General features: G+C 53.5%; 1 protein-coding gene across 4 annotated transcripts in view; it reads left to right on the forward strand.

The window, feature by feature from the left end:
- The first annotated feature begins 4901 nt into the window (after positions 1 to 4901).
- Positions 4902 to 19823, forward strand: part of WSCD1 (WSC domain containing 1) — a 56639-nt gene continuing 41717 nt past the window's right edge. Inside the window, exons 1-2 of one of the 4 annotated variants that reach the window (XM_049859996.1) lie at positions 4902 to 4986; positions 17280 to 17974. In XM_049859996.1, coding sequence (XP_049715953.1) covers positions 17548 to 17974 — 427 coding nt within the window. In that variant the 5' untranslated portion in view covers positions 4902 to 4986; positions 17280 to 17547. Of the gene's footprint in view, positions 4987 to 5852; positions 5975 to 6247; positions 6421 to 17279; positions 17975 to 19823 lie in introns of those variants that run through there. The other 3 variants (XM_049859998.1, XM_049859997.1, XM_049859995.1) reach the window with 3 other exon arrangements.

Here is a 19823-nt window from a genome sequence, read left to right on the forward strand (position 1 = left end):
CCCCAATCCAACAATCCTGATTCCAGCATCTGCCATGTCGGACCCCACGTCCAGGCTGTCAGAGCTGGAAGAAATGTCACAGTTACCATGTATTGAACTTCTACTCTGAGCCAGGAGCTATGCTCTAGGGATGAAACACTTTCCCCACGTCGCAGATTCAAAAACTACATCTGGGAGAAATGATGTCATTTGGCTGGCTGTAGAGGCAGAACTGACTCCAAAGCACTCTCATTTTATTCGTTTACCTCCCTTAAGGAAAGGCCCTTCAATATCAGCGAGACGACCGGCCCATTTTACAGAGCACCAAACCAGGACTCAGAGAGGTAGGCATGCTGTCATGCTCAACCCTGGACAGGGATGGAGGGGTGGTGAAGAGAGAGGGGAGCTAGGAAGCCCCACTCACTGAACACGTATTTATGGAACCCTGCCCTGTGTCAGCGCCATTGTGGGGCCAACATAGAAGCCCCTGGGAAGTCACGCAGCCTGTTCAGATCCAGCGAGAACAGGACCTCAGGCTTCCTTGCTGCAAGCCCAGTGCTCTCTGTGCTGCTTCTCAATTCCTGGAGCTTTCTGGGTACCTCTGACCCAAGTGCCTACCTGCTAGGAAGTCCAGCTGCTCCCAGACAATTCCTCAGGAAGGCTCCTCCCTTCCCAGGCAGGTACACAGATTCCTAGCCCTACCCACTCCTCCTCCACTCCTTCCCCCCAATCCTGGTGTCTCCAGGCACAGCTCAGCAGGGGGTCCAGTTACCATCTGTGTCTCTGGCATCTTTACAGAGGCATATTAAAGTCGCTGCGGCACTCACAGGAGCGAGCAAGTAAATATGCAGCCCAGACAAGTGCTGAACCGGCCTCAGGTCTGATTGCACCAAGGGCATCCCACAGTGCACACAGCACTCGGCAAAAAAAAAGGCAAAGAAGACACTGCACCTCCCCATTTGAGGTGTTGACAAAGGTTCTATCGGTCTCTGAAGGACACTTTCTCAGATGATGCAATGCTTCATGGGAGAAAAAGGCAACCTTTACAGGACGCCCTGGGATAGCCAGGCCCTTGTCGCCCTTCGGGCCAGGGCAGTGGAGGAATAGGAGCCAGGAGCTCTGTGGTCAAAGGAGGCTGCTGCTCAGATGCAGGTGCTGCCAGCCTGGAGGGGCACCTTCTCCCTCATCTCATCACAGGTGCGGTGAGCCATCCACACTCCTCCTGTCCCGGGTCTTCTTGGTGGCTGGTAGCATCCAACGGACAGTTGTGAAAATGGTTAGATACAGCCAAGGATCAGTCTGTGACCAGGAGAAGAGGGAGAAGTCTCTGAGTTCTTGGGAAGAAACATGGTGACCACTGGGACCCAATTTGGGTTTATGAAAAATATCTCATGCTAGACACATCTCATTTTTTAAGTCAATCAATTATTAATAAATACTTAGCAAGCATCTCTTATGTGCTGAGAATTAAGCTAGGCACTAGGGAGATAGTTCTGAATGAGATAGAAAGTTCCCTGGTGTTCTTGGGGCTTAAATTCTCTAGCTATGGGGGCTGTGAGGGCTGGGGAGGAGGAGACAGATAACAGACTAATAAATATATAAGGTAACGATGGGATAATCAGTTCTGCGAAGACCGGGAACTGGAGCGTGAGGTGATTGCTTTAGCTGGAATGTCAGGGAAGGTCTCCCTGGGGAGATGGCATTTGGAGGGAGAGAAAGAACGTCAAGCCAGGTAGACCAGGAGAGCATTGCACATGTGGCGTATCTGTGTTTTAGCAATGCCTTGAGGAAAATCCCTTCATATAATAATTACTAACATATGATACGTGATAATTTTGTGGCAGACACTATGCCATCTACCGTCCCGTTGCTGTCAAGTTTGACTCATAGCGACCCTATAGGACAGAGTAGAACTGCCCGTAGAGTTTCAAAGGAACGGCTGGTGGAGTCCATCTGCTGACCTTTTGGTTAGCAGCTGACCTTTTAACTACTGCGCCACCAGGGCTCCACCTACTCCATAGGCATTTTATTTTATCCTCACAAGAACCCAATAATGGGTGACTTCTCTCTAATTTACAGACAAAAACGATGAGGCTTAGAGAGATGGTAACTTGCTCAGGAAGGAGAATTATGGAGCTGGATTAGACCCCTGCCTGGGCTTGTCATCACGATGCCTCCAACTGCTCAGGCTGCCTTTGTCAACTTGGTGCACAAATGTGGGATTAATGATCCATAACTTGTTGAATAACAATTTCCAAAGGGTGATGATGTCTAGGTGACACCCCTACGGAGGGAGCCATGGTGGTGGCTCAGGCTTGGTCCTCAGCCCTCCCTTGTCCATTGGTGTCAATCATCTGAATGAGGGCTCAGGTAGCCAATCATGGTCCAGCCTCCTCACTAACCTCCCCTGGCCATGCACCAGCTATGCCAAAAAAAAAAAAAAAATGCCAGGTTACTGTCAATTCCCCCAACACACCATGTGCTTCATGCTTCCTTGCTTTTGCACAGAAAGCCACTCTTATCTGGAACAGCCCCTTCTCCCAATGATCCAGATGATGGCACCTTCTCTTTCAAGAGATAGCTTAAATGTCACCTCCTCCAAGAAGTCGTCCTTGAATCCCTCCAAGCTGATGTTGCAAGTCTTCTGGTTTCCAATGCATCATGTACGTATGTGGTACCCACAGCTACTTGTTTTCTCAGCAGCCATCGCCCTGCTTGTTCTTTGCTAACATTTGAACAATTTTGATCAGGTGCCCAGAAAAGACTAGGCTAGCCCCAAGGATGAGTCATAATTTGCATAAACCTACTCCTTTTGTCCAGTGATTGGTTTAGGAGTGTGCCTGTGGTTCTGCAATTGGACCTAGGGTGGGGGCATTCTGGGAGTTTGTCTTCCCCTGTAAAAAGGGATACTTACGGGAAAAGGAGCCCTGGTGGCATAGAGGTTAAAGAGCTCAGCTGCTAACCAAAAGGTCAGCAGTTCGAATCCACCAGCTGTTAGAAACTATCTAGGGCAGTTCTACTCTGTCCTATGAGATCACTATGAGTTGGAATCTACTGGAAGGCAAGAAGTGTCCCCTTCTTTCTTGCCGCTGGGTGTTGTCATTGGGGGAATCATGCACAGAGCTGTAATAGCCATCTTGCAGTCAAGAGGGGAAGTTCAGGCAATCCTGACATCATGAGCTACTGAATCACCTAACCTTGGAACTTCCCACCTCCAGGCCTCTTGTTACCTGGGATCAAAAGCCCTTTGATGGACACCACTTTTGCTTTGCTCTTTGTTACTCAAAGCTGTAAGCATCCTAACAGATACAGCAGAGCTCCTTCTTTGTGAGGGCATTATCACTTCGGGCCTGTTTCTTCGTTCATTTCCCTACACCGGAAACTCCTTGAGGGAACTGTTCCTGCTTTTTGAAGAGTCTCCAGTGTCAGTACAAAATGTCACACATGGGGGTGGGGGGGCCTTGCTAGGTGAATAAATGAAAGGTTGCATGGATGGAAGGTGGGGAGAATAAATCAGCAGATGATATGATATTAGGAAGTGATGTAGACACTTGGGATCCAATCATTGCGATCCACAGAGGAGCAGATGAAGTCAACAGCCAGACACAGAGGGGTGGAATCAAAGTGGGATCACATTGGCCTGTCTCTGAGCCCCAGACCTGGAGGAGGGAGGAATGCATTACTCAGCAGTCACTGGACATGTGTCGACACCATTGCGGGGCCAACACAGAAGCCCCTGTGATGGCAGAGTATCTTCCCACAATTGCTTTTAGGGTATAGACTGGGATGGTATGCAAATGACTATTAGACGGTCCCAGCTATGTCAAGAGGAGAGCTGTGGGGCAGGAGGTGGACTGGGTTGAAGGGTCACTCTGTTATCAGGCCCACTCCAGGTGGCCTCCTCACACCGTCTTATCTGCTACCATTGCTAGGGAGGAATGCTTCTCACACCCTTTTATCTGCCACCTCAGAGCTCTGAAATACTACTGGTCGTTCTGACAACTATAACTGCCCCAGGTGGAATTTCCCAAGCCCTCCTCAACTACTTTATAGATTCTCTTATGCACTCCCATTCCCCACATCTGTCATCAGAGTCAGCAGGTACACCGAGCTGCATCTGCTTCTCAATGTAAGTCCTCTGTCCCAAGTGGCTGCCACTCAAGGTGGTCTCTCCCACCAAAAGGCAGCTGGCAGGCAGTGCCTGGCCTTCCAGAGGAGCTGCACATGCGTTCCCCGTGCTCCACTTGCTGTGAGCTTCATCTGTAAAGTGGGTGCATGAAGGCACCATAGAAGTACCATGAATTTTAAGTGGGACCATGGGCATGGGAGGACCGGGGCCTGCCTCAGGACATGTGAACTTTGCACAGGGTCCCAGGCTCAGGAGGGTTCTACTCTTGGTTTCATGCTCTGCTGTTGTCATCTTGAAATTCTTGATAATTTCTCAACAAGGGGCCCACATTTCATTTTGCACAGAGCCTGGCAAATTACATAGCTGCTCCTAGAGAGGGCTTTGAAAACCAAAAAGCGTTGTGAAAATGCCCAGTGGGTTACTGTTGCTGATAACAATAACAATACAGATAGTCACATTCTTGAAGGGCTATGTATGTGCGTGGGGCTTCTCCAGAAGCCAGGAATGCTGGGGTAACACAAGATACATCTCTCACTCCTGGTGCCCGCCTTGCTCTCCCAGGGCTCTGGAGCCCTTGACCTTCATTCTGAGGGTGCGGGCTCTCTGTGCCAATGCAAGCAAGTCCCTTTCCCCTCTGGATGCCACCTGACTGACCTACATAAAGTGGTGCTCCAGCCAGTTCCCAGGCTAATCCTCTTCCTGCCTACCCTGCACCTGTTGAAAACTGGTTCTCTGAGCCTTTGCCAATCAGCTCTGCCCCTAGCGGGAGTCAGAGGCATGCAACTCTCTTTCAGGAAGACAGGGTTAGAGCCACACCACCTGCTCCTGCTGCCTCTCCTAGTCCCCAGTCTCCGGAGCATCTTAGCAGCCAGCCCCTGGTGAGGACAGGGGCCACCAGTGCATCTGGCAGGGCAGGGGTGGATGCCATGATTTGGGGGCTTCTGGGGAGCAAGGGCAGGACTTGAGGGACATCCTCAAGGTTGGATCCAGCCCTTAAAGAGGCGGATTGTGTATAACAGTGTGATTGTATACCTGTGTGTTTGTATCAGCACCTGGCCAACTCAGTGTGTGTCTTTATACAAGCGTGTGTCAGTGGACTTCAGTGTGATGCTGCTTTTGTGGGCAACAGTGTCAAGGTGTGGGTCTGTCACCCTGTGTAAGTGTGGATGCTTGGGTCAGTGTGGGGCAACGTAGGAAGTTGGTGGCAGTGTAGTGAGTGGTAACCCTGTGTGTGTAGGCAGCGGAGTGCCAGTGCGTTTGTCTGCGGGGTGGCGATTCCGTGTGTGACAGTGCCAGACACTGTGAGTGTGTTCCCGTATGTCCTTGTTTGTGAGCAAGTGTGGCAGTGTGTGTGTGCATGGAATGTGCGTGTCAGTGTTAAAACTCTCCACGCAACAGGGATCCAGCGTAGGTCTGACTTTGTGGGTTTGGACCGGAGTGACACAAACTGTGGGGCAGTGTGTGTGTGCCTGTCTCAGTTGTTTCTGAGTGGGGCAGAGCCCCTCGTGTGTGTGTGTGTGTGTGCGAGTGTGTGTGTGTGTGTGTGGGTGAGTGAGTGCATGAGCGCGTGGGTGTCAGTGTGTCTGTCTTTGCAGCAGTGATTCAGTGTGTATTTGTGTCAGACGGTGTGTGTCTGTCGCTGTGTGACTGCATATGAGTGAGGGTGGCGGCGCGCTCCTGTGTGGCGGTGTTCAGCGTGTTTGTGTGTGTGTGCGCGTGTGTTGGTGTGTGAGTGCCAATGCATTCGCCTTGGAGCGTGCATTAGAGTGAGGCTGTGCCTGTGAGTATCCGAGAGAGAAGGGATCAGGGCCTCCGGGAGGCAGTACCCCCTGTGGCAGTGCCCCGTGTGCGCGTCTTCCGGCCCGGGTCAGTACGTGGGTCTAACCACCGACGCCGCGACCCCTCCCCACCAGCCGCGGCCGGCCGCGCGCAGCGACTCCTCTAGGACCCGGCGGCGGCCGGCCGCTGTCCCTCCGCCGCGCGAGTGAGCATGTGCAGAGCCGGGCGCCCGCTCGCCCGCCCGCCCGCCGCCCCGCTCGGCGCCCTCCGCCCCGCGCCCGCCGCCGCCGCCGCCCCGCTCGGCGCCCGCTCGCTCCGCCGCCGCGCTCAGCCCCGACGCCCGCCCGCAGCCCGAGGAGCCAGGCAGCGGCACCCGCGCCCAGGCAGCCCGGGTCCACGCGCCGCCGGCGACCCGGGGGCGTGCGGGCGCCGGGGGCGCAGCGGCTCCGGGCACTGCGGGGCTGCGGGCTCTGGCCCCGGGGAAGCGGGCGCGCCGCCGCCTGTGCCAGAGCTCCGCCGGCCGGGATAGCGGGGTGAGTCCTGTGTCCGGGTCGCCCAAACCGGGCCCCCCGCGCCGGCTGAGCGCAGGCTTTCCCCGGCCGCGGGCACACAAGTTTCTGGAGACGCGGTGGGGAGCGCGGCGGGGCTGCACCTGCTCCGGCTGCTGGGCTGGCTGGCGGGGGGCGCGTTTCCGGGGCGCCGGGGCAGCTTCGCGGGTCAGGGGGTGCGGGTGTACGTGAGCGTGTGGGAGCGCTTCGTAATGACCCGGCTGGGGCGGGGGCGCGCAGGGCAGTTTCCAAAGCCGCTCACCCCTCCTGGAGTCCGGGGAGACCGTCGTTTCCCGGGGGGTGGGGACGATACGAGGTCTGCAGCCCCAGAGGGAGCCGCGGACCTGGGCCCGGGGAGGGGGCTAGAGCAGGATTTGGGGTGCGCACTGCCTCCTCCCTAAGAGGAGAAAATACCAAGAAGCAGCTCCTCTCGTTCCGCTCCCCAGCGAGGTTTCCGGTCAGCCGAGGGTTTTCTCTTGGCTTTTGGTGAACTTGGACAGATACAGAAGCAAAAGCGAAAAGGATGCATTTTGTTCGGAAAATACACCCCGAGCTGGAGTTTTGCATCTTCCTAGCTGTGGACAGAGACTCACCACCGGATAGTCAGAAGCGTCCCTAGCTGGGTCCCTACCTCTGGATAGCCTCGCTGCTCGTTTATTTTTCTGAGCATCTGTGTGCCTGCTCGCCCTGGGGACATGGGGACGTGGGGCGGGGGATTCCTGTCCCTTCTGATGGGTGTTGGGGGAAGCTGAATGTAAGGGTTGCAGCACCCATAGCCCTCCCTTGGGACCCGGCTGCTGCCGGCACTCGCCTGGTCCCCCCTGGTCCCGGGATGGACAGACTCTTTATAACTCCACTGTACTTTTCTAACCAGAGCAGATGGCATGATGCCTTTTGTTGCTGGGCTAGCATGCTTCAGTTGATGGAGACCCTCGCGTTATCCCATATTGGGCCCCCCGGGCTAGGATCAAGGGATGGGGACCTTTTCTTTTCTCCCCTCAATTGCAGGTGTTATCAGGCCCAGGGAGTTAGGGCTGGTGGGAAGTTGAATAGTTAGAGGAAACAACAAACAGGTTTGTCTGCCTGTTGCCAGCAGCCCCCATCTGATGGCTGCAAGTGCTGGAGAGAAGGCAAGAGGGAAGTTTCCTGGGGTTAGGGAAGAATGAGGTGTAAGCATGTCCCCCTCTCACTTAGCGTGACCCTCAGAAGTTGGAGAAGGTGCCTCATGGGGCCACTGGAAACCTGCGTTCCCGTGGTGGTTGAGGAAGGGTGGCCCCTTTGATCTGTGATTGGATTTGTTCAGCTCGACCAAAGGCAGGTTTGCATGGCTGCTGAAGGAAGCTTGGCAGGTGGCTGGCTGATAGGCTGAGCCTGGCAGGCTCGTCTTCCCCAGGAGAAGCCCTCTTGGCCCTCATCTCATGCTCCTCTTGAAAAAAATGCTTTATTTTGGAGTGAGGGGCTTCCTCTTTTCAGTTCACGTTGGAGCCCTGTGGGCTGCTGTTCTGTGCCTGCCGTCAGTCTGTCTGGCTGGAAGGGAAGAGAAGCCTGGATTAGGCAAAAGCCAGACCCCCACTTCCTTCCCCATCGCCTGCTGTCTGCCTAACCAAAACCAAATCAGGTACTGTCAAGTCAACCCCAACTCATGGTGACTCCATGTGTTTTAGAGTAGAACCGTGCTCCATAGGGTTTTCAGTGGCTGAGTTTTCAGAATTAGATCATCAGGCCTTTCCTCGGAGGCACCGTGGGGTAGACTCGAACCTCTAGTTTTCTTGTTAGCAGCCAAGCACGTTAACTCTTTTCACCACCTACAGACTCCACCTAACCAAGCAGAAGTGGCTTTTCTGTGCCACCAGTTGGTCTACTGCTCAAGCCTGAACCTGCAGTCCAGTAAGTTCAGTCTGAGCATGAGGGACAGAGTTGACCCCGACGGGGTCAGCCTGAGAGGCAACCAGGTGGTCCAAGTCCAGAAACTCCAGGCTGGATCGAATTGTACTTGAGAAGGGCCTCTGGAAAGGGGCATTTATCCTTGTCGACACTCAGCTTGTTCGCCTGCATGGCTCAGACCCGGTTCAGCTTTGGTGGACCAGATTCCCTGACTCTCCTCCTGGAGCCACAATAAAGTCAAGGCCAAAGACTTGAAGGCCCTTCTGTTTTTCAACCTTTAGGGTCTTTATCCATAGATATGAGTGGTCATCGAGCCCAACGGCAGTGGCAGAGCTGGGTCCTACCATCTGAGGCCTGGCTGGACTCAAGGGGCCCTGCCCAGTCGGTTGATGAGTGAGCAGACTGGTTTCTAAAAGGCATGGCCTTCGACTACCTTCTCCCTGGCCTCCCGGTCTTGTTTTTGCAGCGTTTCCTGTAATGTCTTCTCGTCATGGCTTTATAGTCACCATATTGACTTACTACCTTAAAAATGAACAAGTGCACCACTTTTGGGGGACACATTTGGGAGAGGAACCCTGTCTATGCTTACTGCTTATGGGTGTGGGTGGCAGAATGGACTGGATTCATTTCATAAGCTACAAAATACGGTACACCTTTTGGAAGCTGTGAAGGCCCCTTCCCTCCACTCTGCTTCCCTTCCCTTGCTGCTGGAAACCCAGGGGATGCGGGCTCCCTCACAGAGGGTAGCTGCTTGGAAAGCCGCCAGGGTTACAAGGACAGGATAACCAGACATCTTGTGCCGCATCCCAGTGGCTGCAGGCACTGTGGACATAGAGCCAGAAAAGGACAAGTCTGGCTTTGGTGGGGTTCTTCACCCACTTGCCTGGGTTTATCCACGTCACTCAGTGTGATTTGAACACCTCCCAGGCCAGACCCTGAGATAGACAACTCTCAAGGGTTTACCACCAGGTGGGAGAAACGTGGCAAACAAGTGAACAGAATAGGGTTCTGTAGCCGATGTAGCCCAGAGATTGCCCAGAAGAGGTTGTAATTGGCTGTTTGAACAGTGGTGTGGGCTCCAGACCAACCAAAACTGCCAGCCCACATGGTGGGGTCCTGTCTTTCTTTGCAGCCCCAGCCCATAGCTCGGTGCCTGGCACATGGAAGGAGCTTGATCCCTGGTGCTGAACAAATGAAGCCCACGTGATATGGCAGATGAGACCACAGACTTGGAGTCAGAAAGCTTCACTGCGGTCCAGCAATAGCTGTTCACCTTTGGTCAAGTTAATTGGCCTCTGTATCTCAGTTTCTATATAATGGGGATGATAACAATTTTGATTTTACAGGCTTCTGGGACAATCACTCATTCATTTGTTCCATTTATTCATTCAGCACACTTAATAGTTCGTAAAAGTAGCTTGCGATCTCTAACGTGATATGTAAAAATTATCTATGAACTTAGCAGTATGTTTGCTGGAGATTTTTGTTTTGTTGGCTTTTCCTTTGCATCGAATGGAGTTTTGACCTTGTATTATGTTTTATACCTTTTTAGCAATGTTTTTTTGGGGGGACTTTTTCTCTGAAGTTCAGAAGTTCAAGAGATTTGCCTCCTTAAAGGCAGGGATCCCATCCTATTCCTAATCCCCAGCCCGTGTTCGTACCCTGGCATCCAGCACATGTATGTTTAGTGGGCCCCGTGTTCCCTTTCTCAGCCTCCAAGACCCAGAGGTGTGGGGGTCCAGAATTAGGGCAGCATGGCCCTGAGCATTGGAGGGTGGCCTGTGGGCACAGATTTTCTGAGGGCCTGCCTTGGGTCCCTGGAAGTGGGCAGAGGCCCTGACAGTCTTTGTCTGAGAGGGGCTTGCAGTCTGGGAGGAGTAGACCTGTTCATTAGTAGACAGCCCTGACTCAAGGCAGAACAGATCACTCAGGAAGGATTCACGGCAGCGTGCAGCCTCGTCATCCCGGCGCTGGGGGGCGGGCAGCAGAACTCCAGCAATCAGGAAGGCTTCATGGAAGAGGTGGCTATTGGATCTGAGCCACGATGGCCAAGAAACATTTCAGATCTATGATATGGGGCACAGACATCCCTGCTGGCAGGAGAGCATGCGAGAAGGGCGTGAAGTATCTCAACCTGGCTAGGGACCATCAGGTTGGGACGCAGAGCTCTTGAAGGAATGTTGAGAAGGTGGGGCTGGAGAGATCTCTGGGAACTGGACCATGGAGGGCCATTGAATGTCAGCCTAAGGAGCTTGAACTTGTTTGTCGCAGCCCTGGGGAGCCATTGCTGGCTGCAGTATTATCAGTTCTTGGTGTTAGAAAGCTCTCTTTCTTAGGCTGCTGGAAGAGCACAGCTCCTGGAGAGGGGGGTGGGACCCAGATGACAGGTTCTGAACCTGAGGGAGGGTATGGGGGATGGGTAAAGGGATGGGAAAGCCAGGGGAGGGTAATCCAGAGCCCCAAGCCAGCTGGAGGCTCCCTTGTGTGGCTTCACTAAGGTCCTGAGGTTGAGAGCCCCCTGGCTGTGCTGCTGGGACCACGAGTGCCACCTCCTTCTAGCCCGGAGAGCAGCATGCTGGGCTGTCCCTTTGTTTTCAGGACTCTCGCCCTGCCGGGAGCACTCACCTCTGAGTCCTGAGACAGACTCAGAGCCTTCTCTGCATTGGCCATGTCGGCCTAGACGTTTCTGGGGCATCTGGAGTCATTCGCACCTCAGCTGCCACTGCCCGTCCTCCCTGGCCAGGAGACTTCAGGGAGGTAGAGTCATGTGACTGAACCCAAGGACACTGGTCAGGCCTTGGCCAGCTCTCATGCTCTGCTTTCCAGCCGCCAGGCCCAGGGGCTGCCTGAGACCCCTGCCTGCTGAGGGGTAGGTGCCACCTGCCCAGCCTAGCTCCCTTCTGGCTGCCTCCAGCCTCCTGGGGCCCAGATGGCAAAGAAACAAAGACTCAGCATTTCTGAGTCCCTGCCTGCCTTGGGCTCCTGCCTCCCTTCCTGCTGCCTCCCAGAAGCCCCTTTAGCCTATTGTTCTCCTCTCATTCCTAAGAGGCAACTCAGGGTCCCCCTTCCTAGGCCCTACCCTTCTCTTGGGTGACTTTATGGAGGGAGGCTACTGGGCAGGACAGTGGGGGTCCACCCTTGTCCAACCTAAGGCTGGGTATTCAGCCCTGGTTCCCCCTCTCCCACAAGGCCCCAGCCTCAGGCAGGGGTAGAGCTCACCAGCTAAACACTTCAAAAGGCTGCAAGGTGGGAGGTGCCACTGGGATAGGAGCCTTGGGAGGAAATTATCCAGACTTCCAGAGGAGGGAGGGCTCTGAGGCCCCCTCCCGCCTGCCCCAGGAGGCCAGCACTTACCCACATGGCAGTGGCTGGAAGGTTTGGCTCCAGGGACGCCCTGTGCGGCAGCATTACCGGGAGCTCAGGCCTGGCATGTTTTCAGGAAGGTGCTGACGGAGGCGTGCTAAACTCCTTTCAAGAATAAATCTTGCCGCCTGTGAAGCCAGGGCTGGCGTGAAGAGAGAGGCAGGGAGTTTAGCGCCAGGGTGGAATCGGGTGGCCCAGGGGTGAGTGCTGGCCAAACCCCAGAGTTCCCAGCTCTTAAGTAGGGACAGGAAGGGCATCTGCCTTGGGAGGTTGTATGGAGTCAATGAGATGATGCATGCAAAGTGCACAGCCCAGATTCAGCCACTTATTAGTGCCGCAAATGCTTAATAAATGGTGGCAATGAAAAATAAAGCAGTTGCTATCAGCAGCCTTAGCATGGGATCAGGTTCAAGTAAGAATGGAATACTGGGTCCACCCCAGGGAGTGGGGGCCTAAGAGGGAGGGGAGGGCTCCCCTTGAGACTGATCTCACCAGTGGCGTAGCTGCTAACAGCCTTCCTCTAGCTTTTCCTTGTTTGTCTCGTTTCCATCCATAATCAGTGCATGCCACAATCTGCAGGTAATGGAGAGGTTTTCCTCCTGAATTTGTTCCCTGCAGCCATGCGATTTAGTTCCATTGAGCAGATGAGGAAACTGAGGCTCAGCCCCGTGCAATGGTTTGCCCAACGTAGGTCTCCTTGAATGGAGGCCCTTCTGGCTTTGGGGTGCAATGAGCACAGCTGCTGGCCTCCCAGTCCCTGTGCAGCCAGACAGCAGCTAGATGCCCCCGCCCCAGTGTTGGCAGTTCTGCTGTGTGACTCACCTGGTGGCTTGCAGGTGAGTCTGTACAGATGCTTCATGGCCTCCCGGCCCACCTAGGCCTCATTCAGGCTCAGTTGCTCAACAGCATTTACAATAGCTGCCCTGGTGGATCTGGGGACATGAAGATAAATAAGGTGTCACCTGTTCCCTGGAGGGGCTCCCAAACTAGAGGAGAGGTGGCCATGGCAGAGGGTGAGGGGTGATTGGTGTGAATGTGATATTCATGGTGAAGCTTGGGGGAAGCCCAGGGCAGGGGCCAGGGCAGCTCGTTCCTAATGTTATGGGCATGCAGACCCCCAAGCACACGGGGGTATCCTCTTGTCAGGGCTGGGAATCAGCTTTGCTATTTGAAAAGCCTGGAGTAGCAGCCTGCTTTATAGAGGTGTGGAACACTGGCCTCAAAGTGGCAATCCCCCTGCCTCCAAGCCCACTGCCTGCCTCCACAGGCCCGGGGAGGCCCCTCTGGGAAGGACATCTGGAGGCTCTTTGGGAACCCGGGTGTGATTGATTGAATCCTAATGAATTAACCTTGACAACTCTTCCCACCCACCCATTCCATCCCTACTACTCGTATCGTGTTCCCGAACCTTGTGTATGAAATATAGTATATGAAATTCACACTGCACCCTGCCTTCAAAACTCTCAGCTTGATCCATTTCCCACCTTTCTGCTCCAGCTCACCGAAAGTGGTCTTTTCTCAGCAGGAGTCCCACCCTCCCCTTTTTAGTTTTATGGGATTTTTCACTGACAGACTCCAATCCTCCTAACCAGAACCCCTTTGTGAACAGCCCTGGAAATCCCTCTTCTTAGAATCTCAGCCTAGAAAGAGTAACGTAGAAAGCTCAGGCACTCTTTATTAACATCCACATGTCCGAAAGCCCTCAGCTCTGTTAAGTTGTGTCGTGGGACAGCTCAGAGGGCCTGTGTTTCCATGTTTCCAATGAGCTGTGTCAGCTCTGAATGAATGGAGTTTGAGGTTTCACTGCCCACAGACCCCATAGAAGCGAGTTTCTGGTATCAGGATTCGCCCATTACTTCATCCAACCCTCCCATTCATTTTTAGAACTTAGAAACAGAAATCACTGAGTGTCAAAGGACAAATACTGTATAAGACCACTATTATAAGAACTCGAGAAATAGTTTAAACAGAGAAGAAAATATTCTTTGATGGTTATGCGAGGGGGAAGAGAGAGAGGGAGGGAGAAGGGTATTCACTAATTAGAGAGTAGATAAGGACTATTTTAGGTGAAGGGAAAGACAACGCACAATACGGGAGAGGTCAGTGCAACTGGACTAAACCAAATGCAAAGAAGTTTCTTGAATAAACTGAATGCTTCGAAGGCCAGTGTAGTAGAGCAGGGGTTTGGGGACCATGGTTTCTGCGGACATCTAAGTCAATTGGCATAATAAGATCTATTAAGAAAACATTCTGCATCCCACTTTGGAGAGTGGCATCTGGGGTCTTAAACGCTAGCAAGCGGCCATCTAAGATGCATCAATTGGTTTCAACCCACATGGAGCAAAGGAGAATGAAGAACACCAAAGACACAAGGCAATTATGAGCCCAAGAGACAGAAAGGGCCACATAAACCAGAGACTATGTCAGCCTGAGACCAGAAGAACTAGATGGTGCCTGGCTACAACCGATGACTGCCCTGACAGGGAACACAACAGAGAGCCCCTGAAGGAGCAGGAGAGCAGTGGGATGCAGACCCCAAATTCTCATAAAAAGACCAGACTTAATGGTCTAACTGAGACTAGAAGGACACCAGTGGTCATGGTCCCCAGACGTTCTATTAGCCCAAGACAGGAACCATTCCCAAAGCCAACTCTCCATACAGGGAATGGACTGGACTATGGGATAGAAAATGATACTGGTGAAGAACGAGCTTCTGGGATCAAGTAGACACGTGAGACCATGTTGGCGTCTCCTGTCTGGAGGGGAGATGAGTGGGCAGAAGGGGCCTGGAGCTGGCTGAATGGACACGAAAAGAGAGAGTGGAGGGAAGGAGTGTGCTGTTTGTTTGGGGGAGAGCAATTAGGAGTATATAGCAAGGTATATATAAATTTTTGTATGAGAGACTGACTTGACTTGTGAACTCTCACTTAAAGCACAATAAAAATTAAAAAAAAAATCATTGAGCATCTACCCTGCTCCCAGTCTCATGCTGGGGTCTGGAGCTTCAAAAATGAATAGGATTTGGTCCAATGCCTTAGTTGCTTACAGACCAGCAGGGGTGATTGACAAGTAAAGACAGAATTGTCCCAGGATAGAGAGTGCTGGGATAAGCATCAGCATGGGCTGTGGGAAGATAGAAGGATGTAAACCAGTGAGTGAATGGTAGTCAGGGAAAGCTTCTTGGAGGAGGTGACCCTGGCTGGGCTGAGATTTCCAGGGATTTGCTAGTCAAAGAGAGGAAAAGACATAATAGACAGCATGTACAAAGGCACCGAGGCAGGTGTGCTGTGGTTACAGGGGGCTCTGCTGGAACGTGTGTGTGTGTGTGTGTGTGTGTGTGTGTGTGTGTGTGTGTGTGTGTGTGAAAGAGTGAGAGAGAGAGTGAGAGAGAGAGAGAGATGGGTGGCCAAGGGAAGGGGCTTGGCAAAAGGTGAGGCTGGCTGGGCTGGCTCAAGACGGAGGCCTGTGTGTTGTGTTAAGGATCCTGGAGCTTATCCTAAAACCGCAGGGAACTATTGAGAAGGGTTTTAAGCAGGAGAGTGCCATGATCAGCATTGCATGTTTGGAGGATCACCCTGGCAGCCTCATGGAGGAGTGATTGGAGGGGCCAAGGCTGGAGGCAGGGGATCAGGCCGGATTTCTTGGGATTTTCTCTGTGGTTTTACAAATCTGACCAGGATGGCTGGGGTGGGCCTGGCACACACCAACTTAGAAAAATAGAAGCTCGGGAGACCTGCTCTGTGGTGGCTTCTTGACTCAGTTTAGTTCCCCTTTCATTTCCTGATTTCCCAGCCAGCCACCCCCACCCCCAGCCTAAAGGAACAGCTGACCAGCATCCAGGCCTATCCCCTCCGTGGAGGTTTCAGAACCTGGGGGCCTCAGCATTTATTTGAAAGGGTCACAATGGCCTGAGCCCCTGTGGGTCTTAAAGGGCCTGCGATGCCAGGCCACAAGAGCCCAAACATTGTGTTTCCTCTCACACCCAGCCGGGTGTTCCCGGTGCACAGAGAAGCCATTGAGCAGCTGCAGGGCCTGGCAGGGGTCCTAGGCCACGTTAGTTACAGGCAGCAGCTTAGTCACGCTCCGACGAGCCCTTCTTTCTGGGACAAGCCTGCCCTTGTGCTAAGGGCCTTCCTTGCACAGCAGCCTGGCTCGAGGCAGCTGCAGGACCCTCTGCCAACCCTGACAGCACGCTTCAGTGAGGCGCTGATAGGAACTGACACCCAGGGTGAGAGTGGCTCAGGCAGTGGAGGGGCCCTTCTCATCAGGGGCCCCAGCCTCTGTGTGCAGGTGCGTGGCCTGACACTTCCCTGTTCCTTTGTCACTGGCCTGTTGCATTCAGGAGGCCCAGGAAGGCCCTGCAAACTTTCTCCCTCCCCCTCGAAGTTAAAGACCAAGGTTAAAGCTGACCAGCCTCCACAGAAGCTCTTTCAAAACATAACTCGAAGTCCCAGTGCACCCCCGGCAGTCCTTGCACGCACATGTATTGAACACCTGCTGCATACTCATGTCCTGGCTTCATTGTCGTTAGCTGCCATCGAGTCAGCCCACAACTCGTGGTGACACCACGCTGAACGGAGTGAAACACTTCCCAGTCCTGCACCGTCTTTGTGATCAGTTCCACATCAGACCGTTGTGACCCATTGGGTTTTCGGTGGCTGATATTCAGGAGTAGATCGCTAGGCTCTCTTCCTAGTCCATCTTGGTCTGGGAACGCTGCTGAAACTGGTTGAGCACCACGCCAACACACAGGGCTCCACTGACAGGCAAGCGGTAGCTGTGTGTGAGGTGCGTTGGTCGGAAGTCGAACCCGGGTCTAGGCGCACTCACTATGGTGATGCCTGTGTATAGACTGGGCCCTGCAGTAGTTGAAAGTGTGGGTTCTGAATACACACGCAAACTTTGGCTCCTCTTGTTTCCCGGCTGTGTGACTGTGGGAAAGTTACTTCACCTCCTTTACCACAGCTTTCTTGTCTGTAAAATGGGGATGTTATATCATTCCCCTTGTTGGATTGGTGTGAGGATAAAACGAGCTAATGTATAATGAGGCTTAGCTCAGTACCTGGCACGGAGTAAGGGCTGGGTAAAAAGCTGCCATTCCTTCTCCACCTCTTCCACCTTATTAATGCTGCCATTATTTGGCGGTCCCTGGGTGGTGGAGCTGGTTAATATGCTCGGATGTTAACTGACAGGCTGGGGCTTCTAGTCTACTCAAGTGCCTTGGAAGAAAGGCCTGGCAATCTACTTCTGAAAAATCAGCCATTGAGAACCCTATGGGGCGCAGTTCTACACTGACACACATGGGGTTACCCACGAGTCAGTATCAACTCCATGGCAACTGGTTATCATTACTGGATGTTGACTACAGTGTAAGGGGAAGAGTGTTATAACCATTTTACAGGGGAGGAAGCTGAGGGCCTGCAAGGTTAAGCAACTTGCCTAATGTCACACAGCCGGGGATTTGAACCTAGCTCTTGGTCCAGTGTTCCTGCAACATGGGTTCCTCGAGCACAGGGATGAAGGGGGGCCTGACCCTGCAGCATTTGGGGCAGTGGGCCCTCCTATTGAATCTAAGTGCCCTCTCTCCACCTTTCCAGACGTCTGGGCCAGGAGATCAGGACTGGTGGAGCTCACGGATGGCAATGGCCATGACACTTGGGCAGAAGGTGCTGCTACGGGGCCCAGCGGCCAGTGGAGAAAAGTAATGGTGCCCTTTAAACACCTCTTGAAAACGGGGAAGAGAGCACACGCTGGTGCCAGGAGCCAGGATGCAGGGATGACGCCTCCAGGGGTCCCGGCCTGCCAGCCACCCGGGCGCTAGGAGCCGTCCCTGGGCTCCAGCTGGGAGCCCTGCTGCCCAGGGTAATGGCAAAACCTTTCTTCCGACTCCAGAAGTTTCTCCGCCGAACACAGTTCCTGCTCTTCTTCCTCACGGCTGCCTACTTGATGACCGGAAGCCTGCTGCTGCTGCAGCGGGCCCGAGTGGCCCTCCCGCAAGGCCCCCGGGCACCCAGCCCCCTGCAGGCCTTGCCTGTGGCCGCCATGGCATTGGGTGTGGGTCTGCTGGACAGCAGAGCCCTGCACGACGCCCACGTCAGCCCGGAGCTGCTGCTCGACATGGATGTGCTGCGGAGCCCCCTGGCCCGGCCCCGGCCCGGCCCCCGCTGGCTCCGGAGTCGCAACTCAGAGCTGCGTCAGCTGCGGCGGCGCCGGTTCCACCACTTCATGGGTGACACCCAGGGGCCGGCCGCCCTGGGACCTGAAGCCCCCAGGCCCGCCGCTCACAGCCGAGGTAGGTGCTCAGCCCTGATTCCCTTTGTGTATTGGGGAGCTGCCCCCAGGAGCCCTGCTGGGGGTCACAGGCATGGTGTCCCCTCTCTCCGGCCCTGGTGGCAGCCTGAGAAGTAGGCACTGCAGGCCCGTGTCCTTCCAGTCGCTCTTTCCCTCCTGTTCCGAGGAGGCCTGGAGGACCTGCCATGTGAAGTTCTTTGCGGGTTTTGTTCACTCACAGCAGGAATTCAGGAAGATGTGCCAGCAGGTCACCTAGAGCTCAGCCTCCGGGTTCAGACAGACCTTGGCTGGAGTCCTAGCTCAGCCACCAGCTTGTCGTGTGACCTTAGACATGCACTTAACTTCCCTGGGTCCCTCTGAAATGGAGATTCACATCCTCACCCCAAGATTATTGTGAGAATTAAATGGGGTAGTAGAGAATACTGGCTCTCAGGCCAGCAGCAGCAGCATCACCTGGGAAATTGTCACAGTGCAAAGTCTGTCTTTCTCCCCAGACTTACAGAGTCACGAAGGCTGGGGGTGGTGCTCAGCAATCTGTGCGTTAGCATGCTTGCTTGCCAGGTGACTCAGATGCAGGCTTAGGGTTAACGTGCCCTCCAGGTGACTCTGATGCACACTTCAGGTGAACACTCTCTCCATCTGGGTGATCCTGATGCACGCTTAGGTTTGAGAACCACTGGGATAGAGGACCTAGTGTATCATTTGGCATATCAATAAATGGTTTAAAAAAAAAATTTTTTTATTATTATTAGGAAAAATGGCTAACCTAAAAAAAAATTTTTTTTTTATTTTATTTGCAGTACACCTGTGAGGTAGACGTTATTAGTATCAGATCTCAATTTTACAGATGAGGCACGGAGACGTTAAATCAGTTACCGAAGGCCATTCTCTTAGCAACTCCTGAAACAAGGATTCAAATACACCTAGCATATTTGATTCCAGGAAACACTGGTCGGGGAATGGGAAGTGAGACAGGGGAGGGAAGGCAGCCAGTAGAAGGTACATTACCTGGCAAGTAAACGGTCAACACCTGGTGCTGCGGGGGCATCCAGGGTCCTGCTCCAGTGCTGAACATGGGCATTTCTGAGCAGTCGGTAGCTTGTTAAGTATATTAAATACCCACCCCTCAGGATTTAAAGGAAGAATTTGCTGTCCCTGCAGAATATGGAAACCAAGGCTGGGAGGGCTGTGGGGTCACCTGACTGGAGACCCTCATGAGAAGGGGTAAAGGGGACTCCGTGGGCCGTTCATAGCCAGACCAGCCTCCCAGGTGGGGAGTAGCTGAGGTCCAGCACTGGGGACAGCTGTGGGCTGCAGACAAAGCCAGCATCTCTTTGCGGCCGGGCAGCCCGCCATCCTCCTGAAAGGGGCTCCTGAAGCTGCGGAAGCTGTGGAGGCTCCATCAATCACCGAGCATTTCATTATACCTTGGACAACATCCATAATGGAATAAAATGTCAGTAAGTTTACTGGGGGAAAAATAGTAACTTCTCCATCGCCAGTTTGTTTTTTATTGATAGTAATTTCCAAAGACATTCCAATATCTCCAAAGCCATCGCTAATAGCCACACGGCATGTCCATTTTGATGTGCAGACGAACAGATGCGGAGTCACAGACAATAACACGTCGCCTCCGTTTCAGCTGAAAGTAATAAACCCACCTCTGAACATGTCCCAGCGAATCCCTCAGAAGTCCTTTCTCTCCTGCACATCCTTGCCTCTGTCAGGGAGTGAGAAACGCTGTTTGTTATTTTCCAGGAAAGAGGAAAAAGGGGGCTCACTTCCTGCTCACCAGCGAGGGGCCATCTGTGACTCAGGGCCTCTCTGCAAATTGAGTGGGGGCCAGCCAG

Source organism: Elephas maximus, chromosome 19 (genome assembly GCF_024166365.1).
Source record: "Elephas maximus indicus isolate mEleMax1 chromosome 19, mEleMax1 primary haplotype, whole genome shotgun sequence".
Taxonomy (NCBI): Eukaryota; Metazoa; Chordata; class Mammalia; order Proboscidea; family Elephantidae; genus Elephas; species Elephas maximus.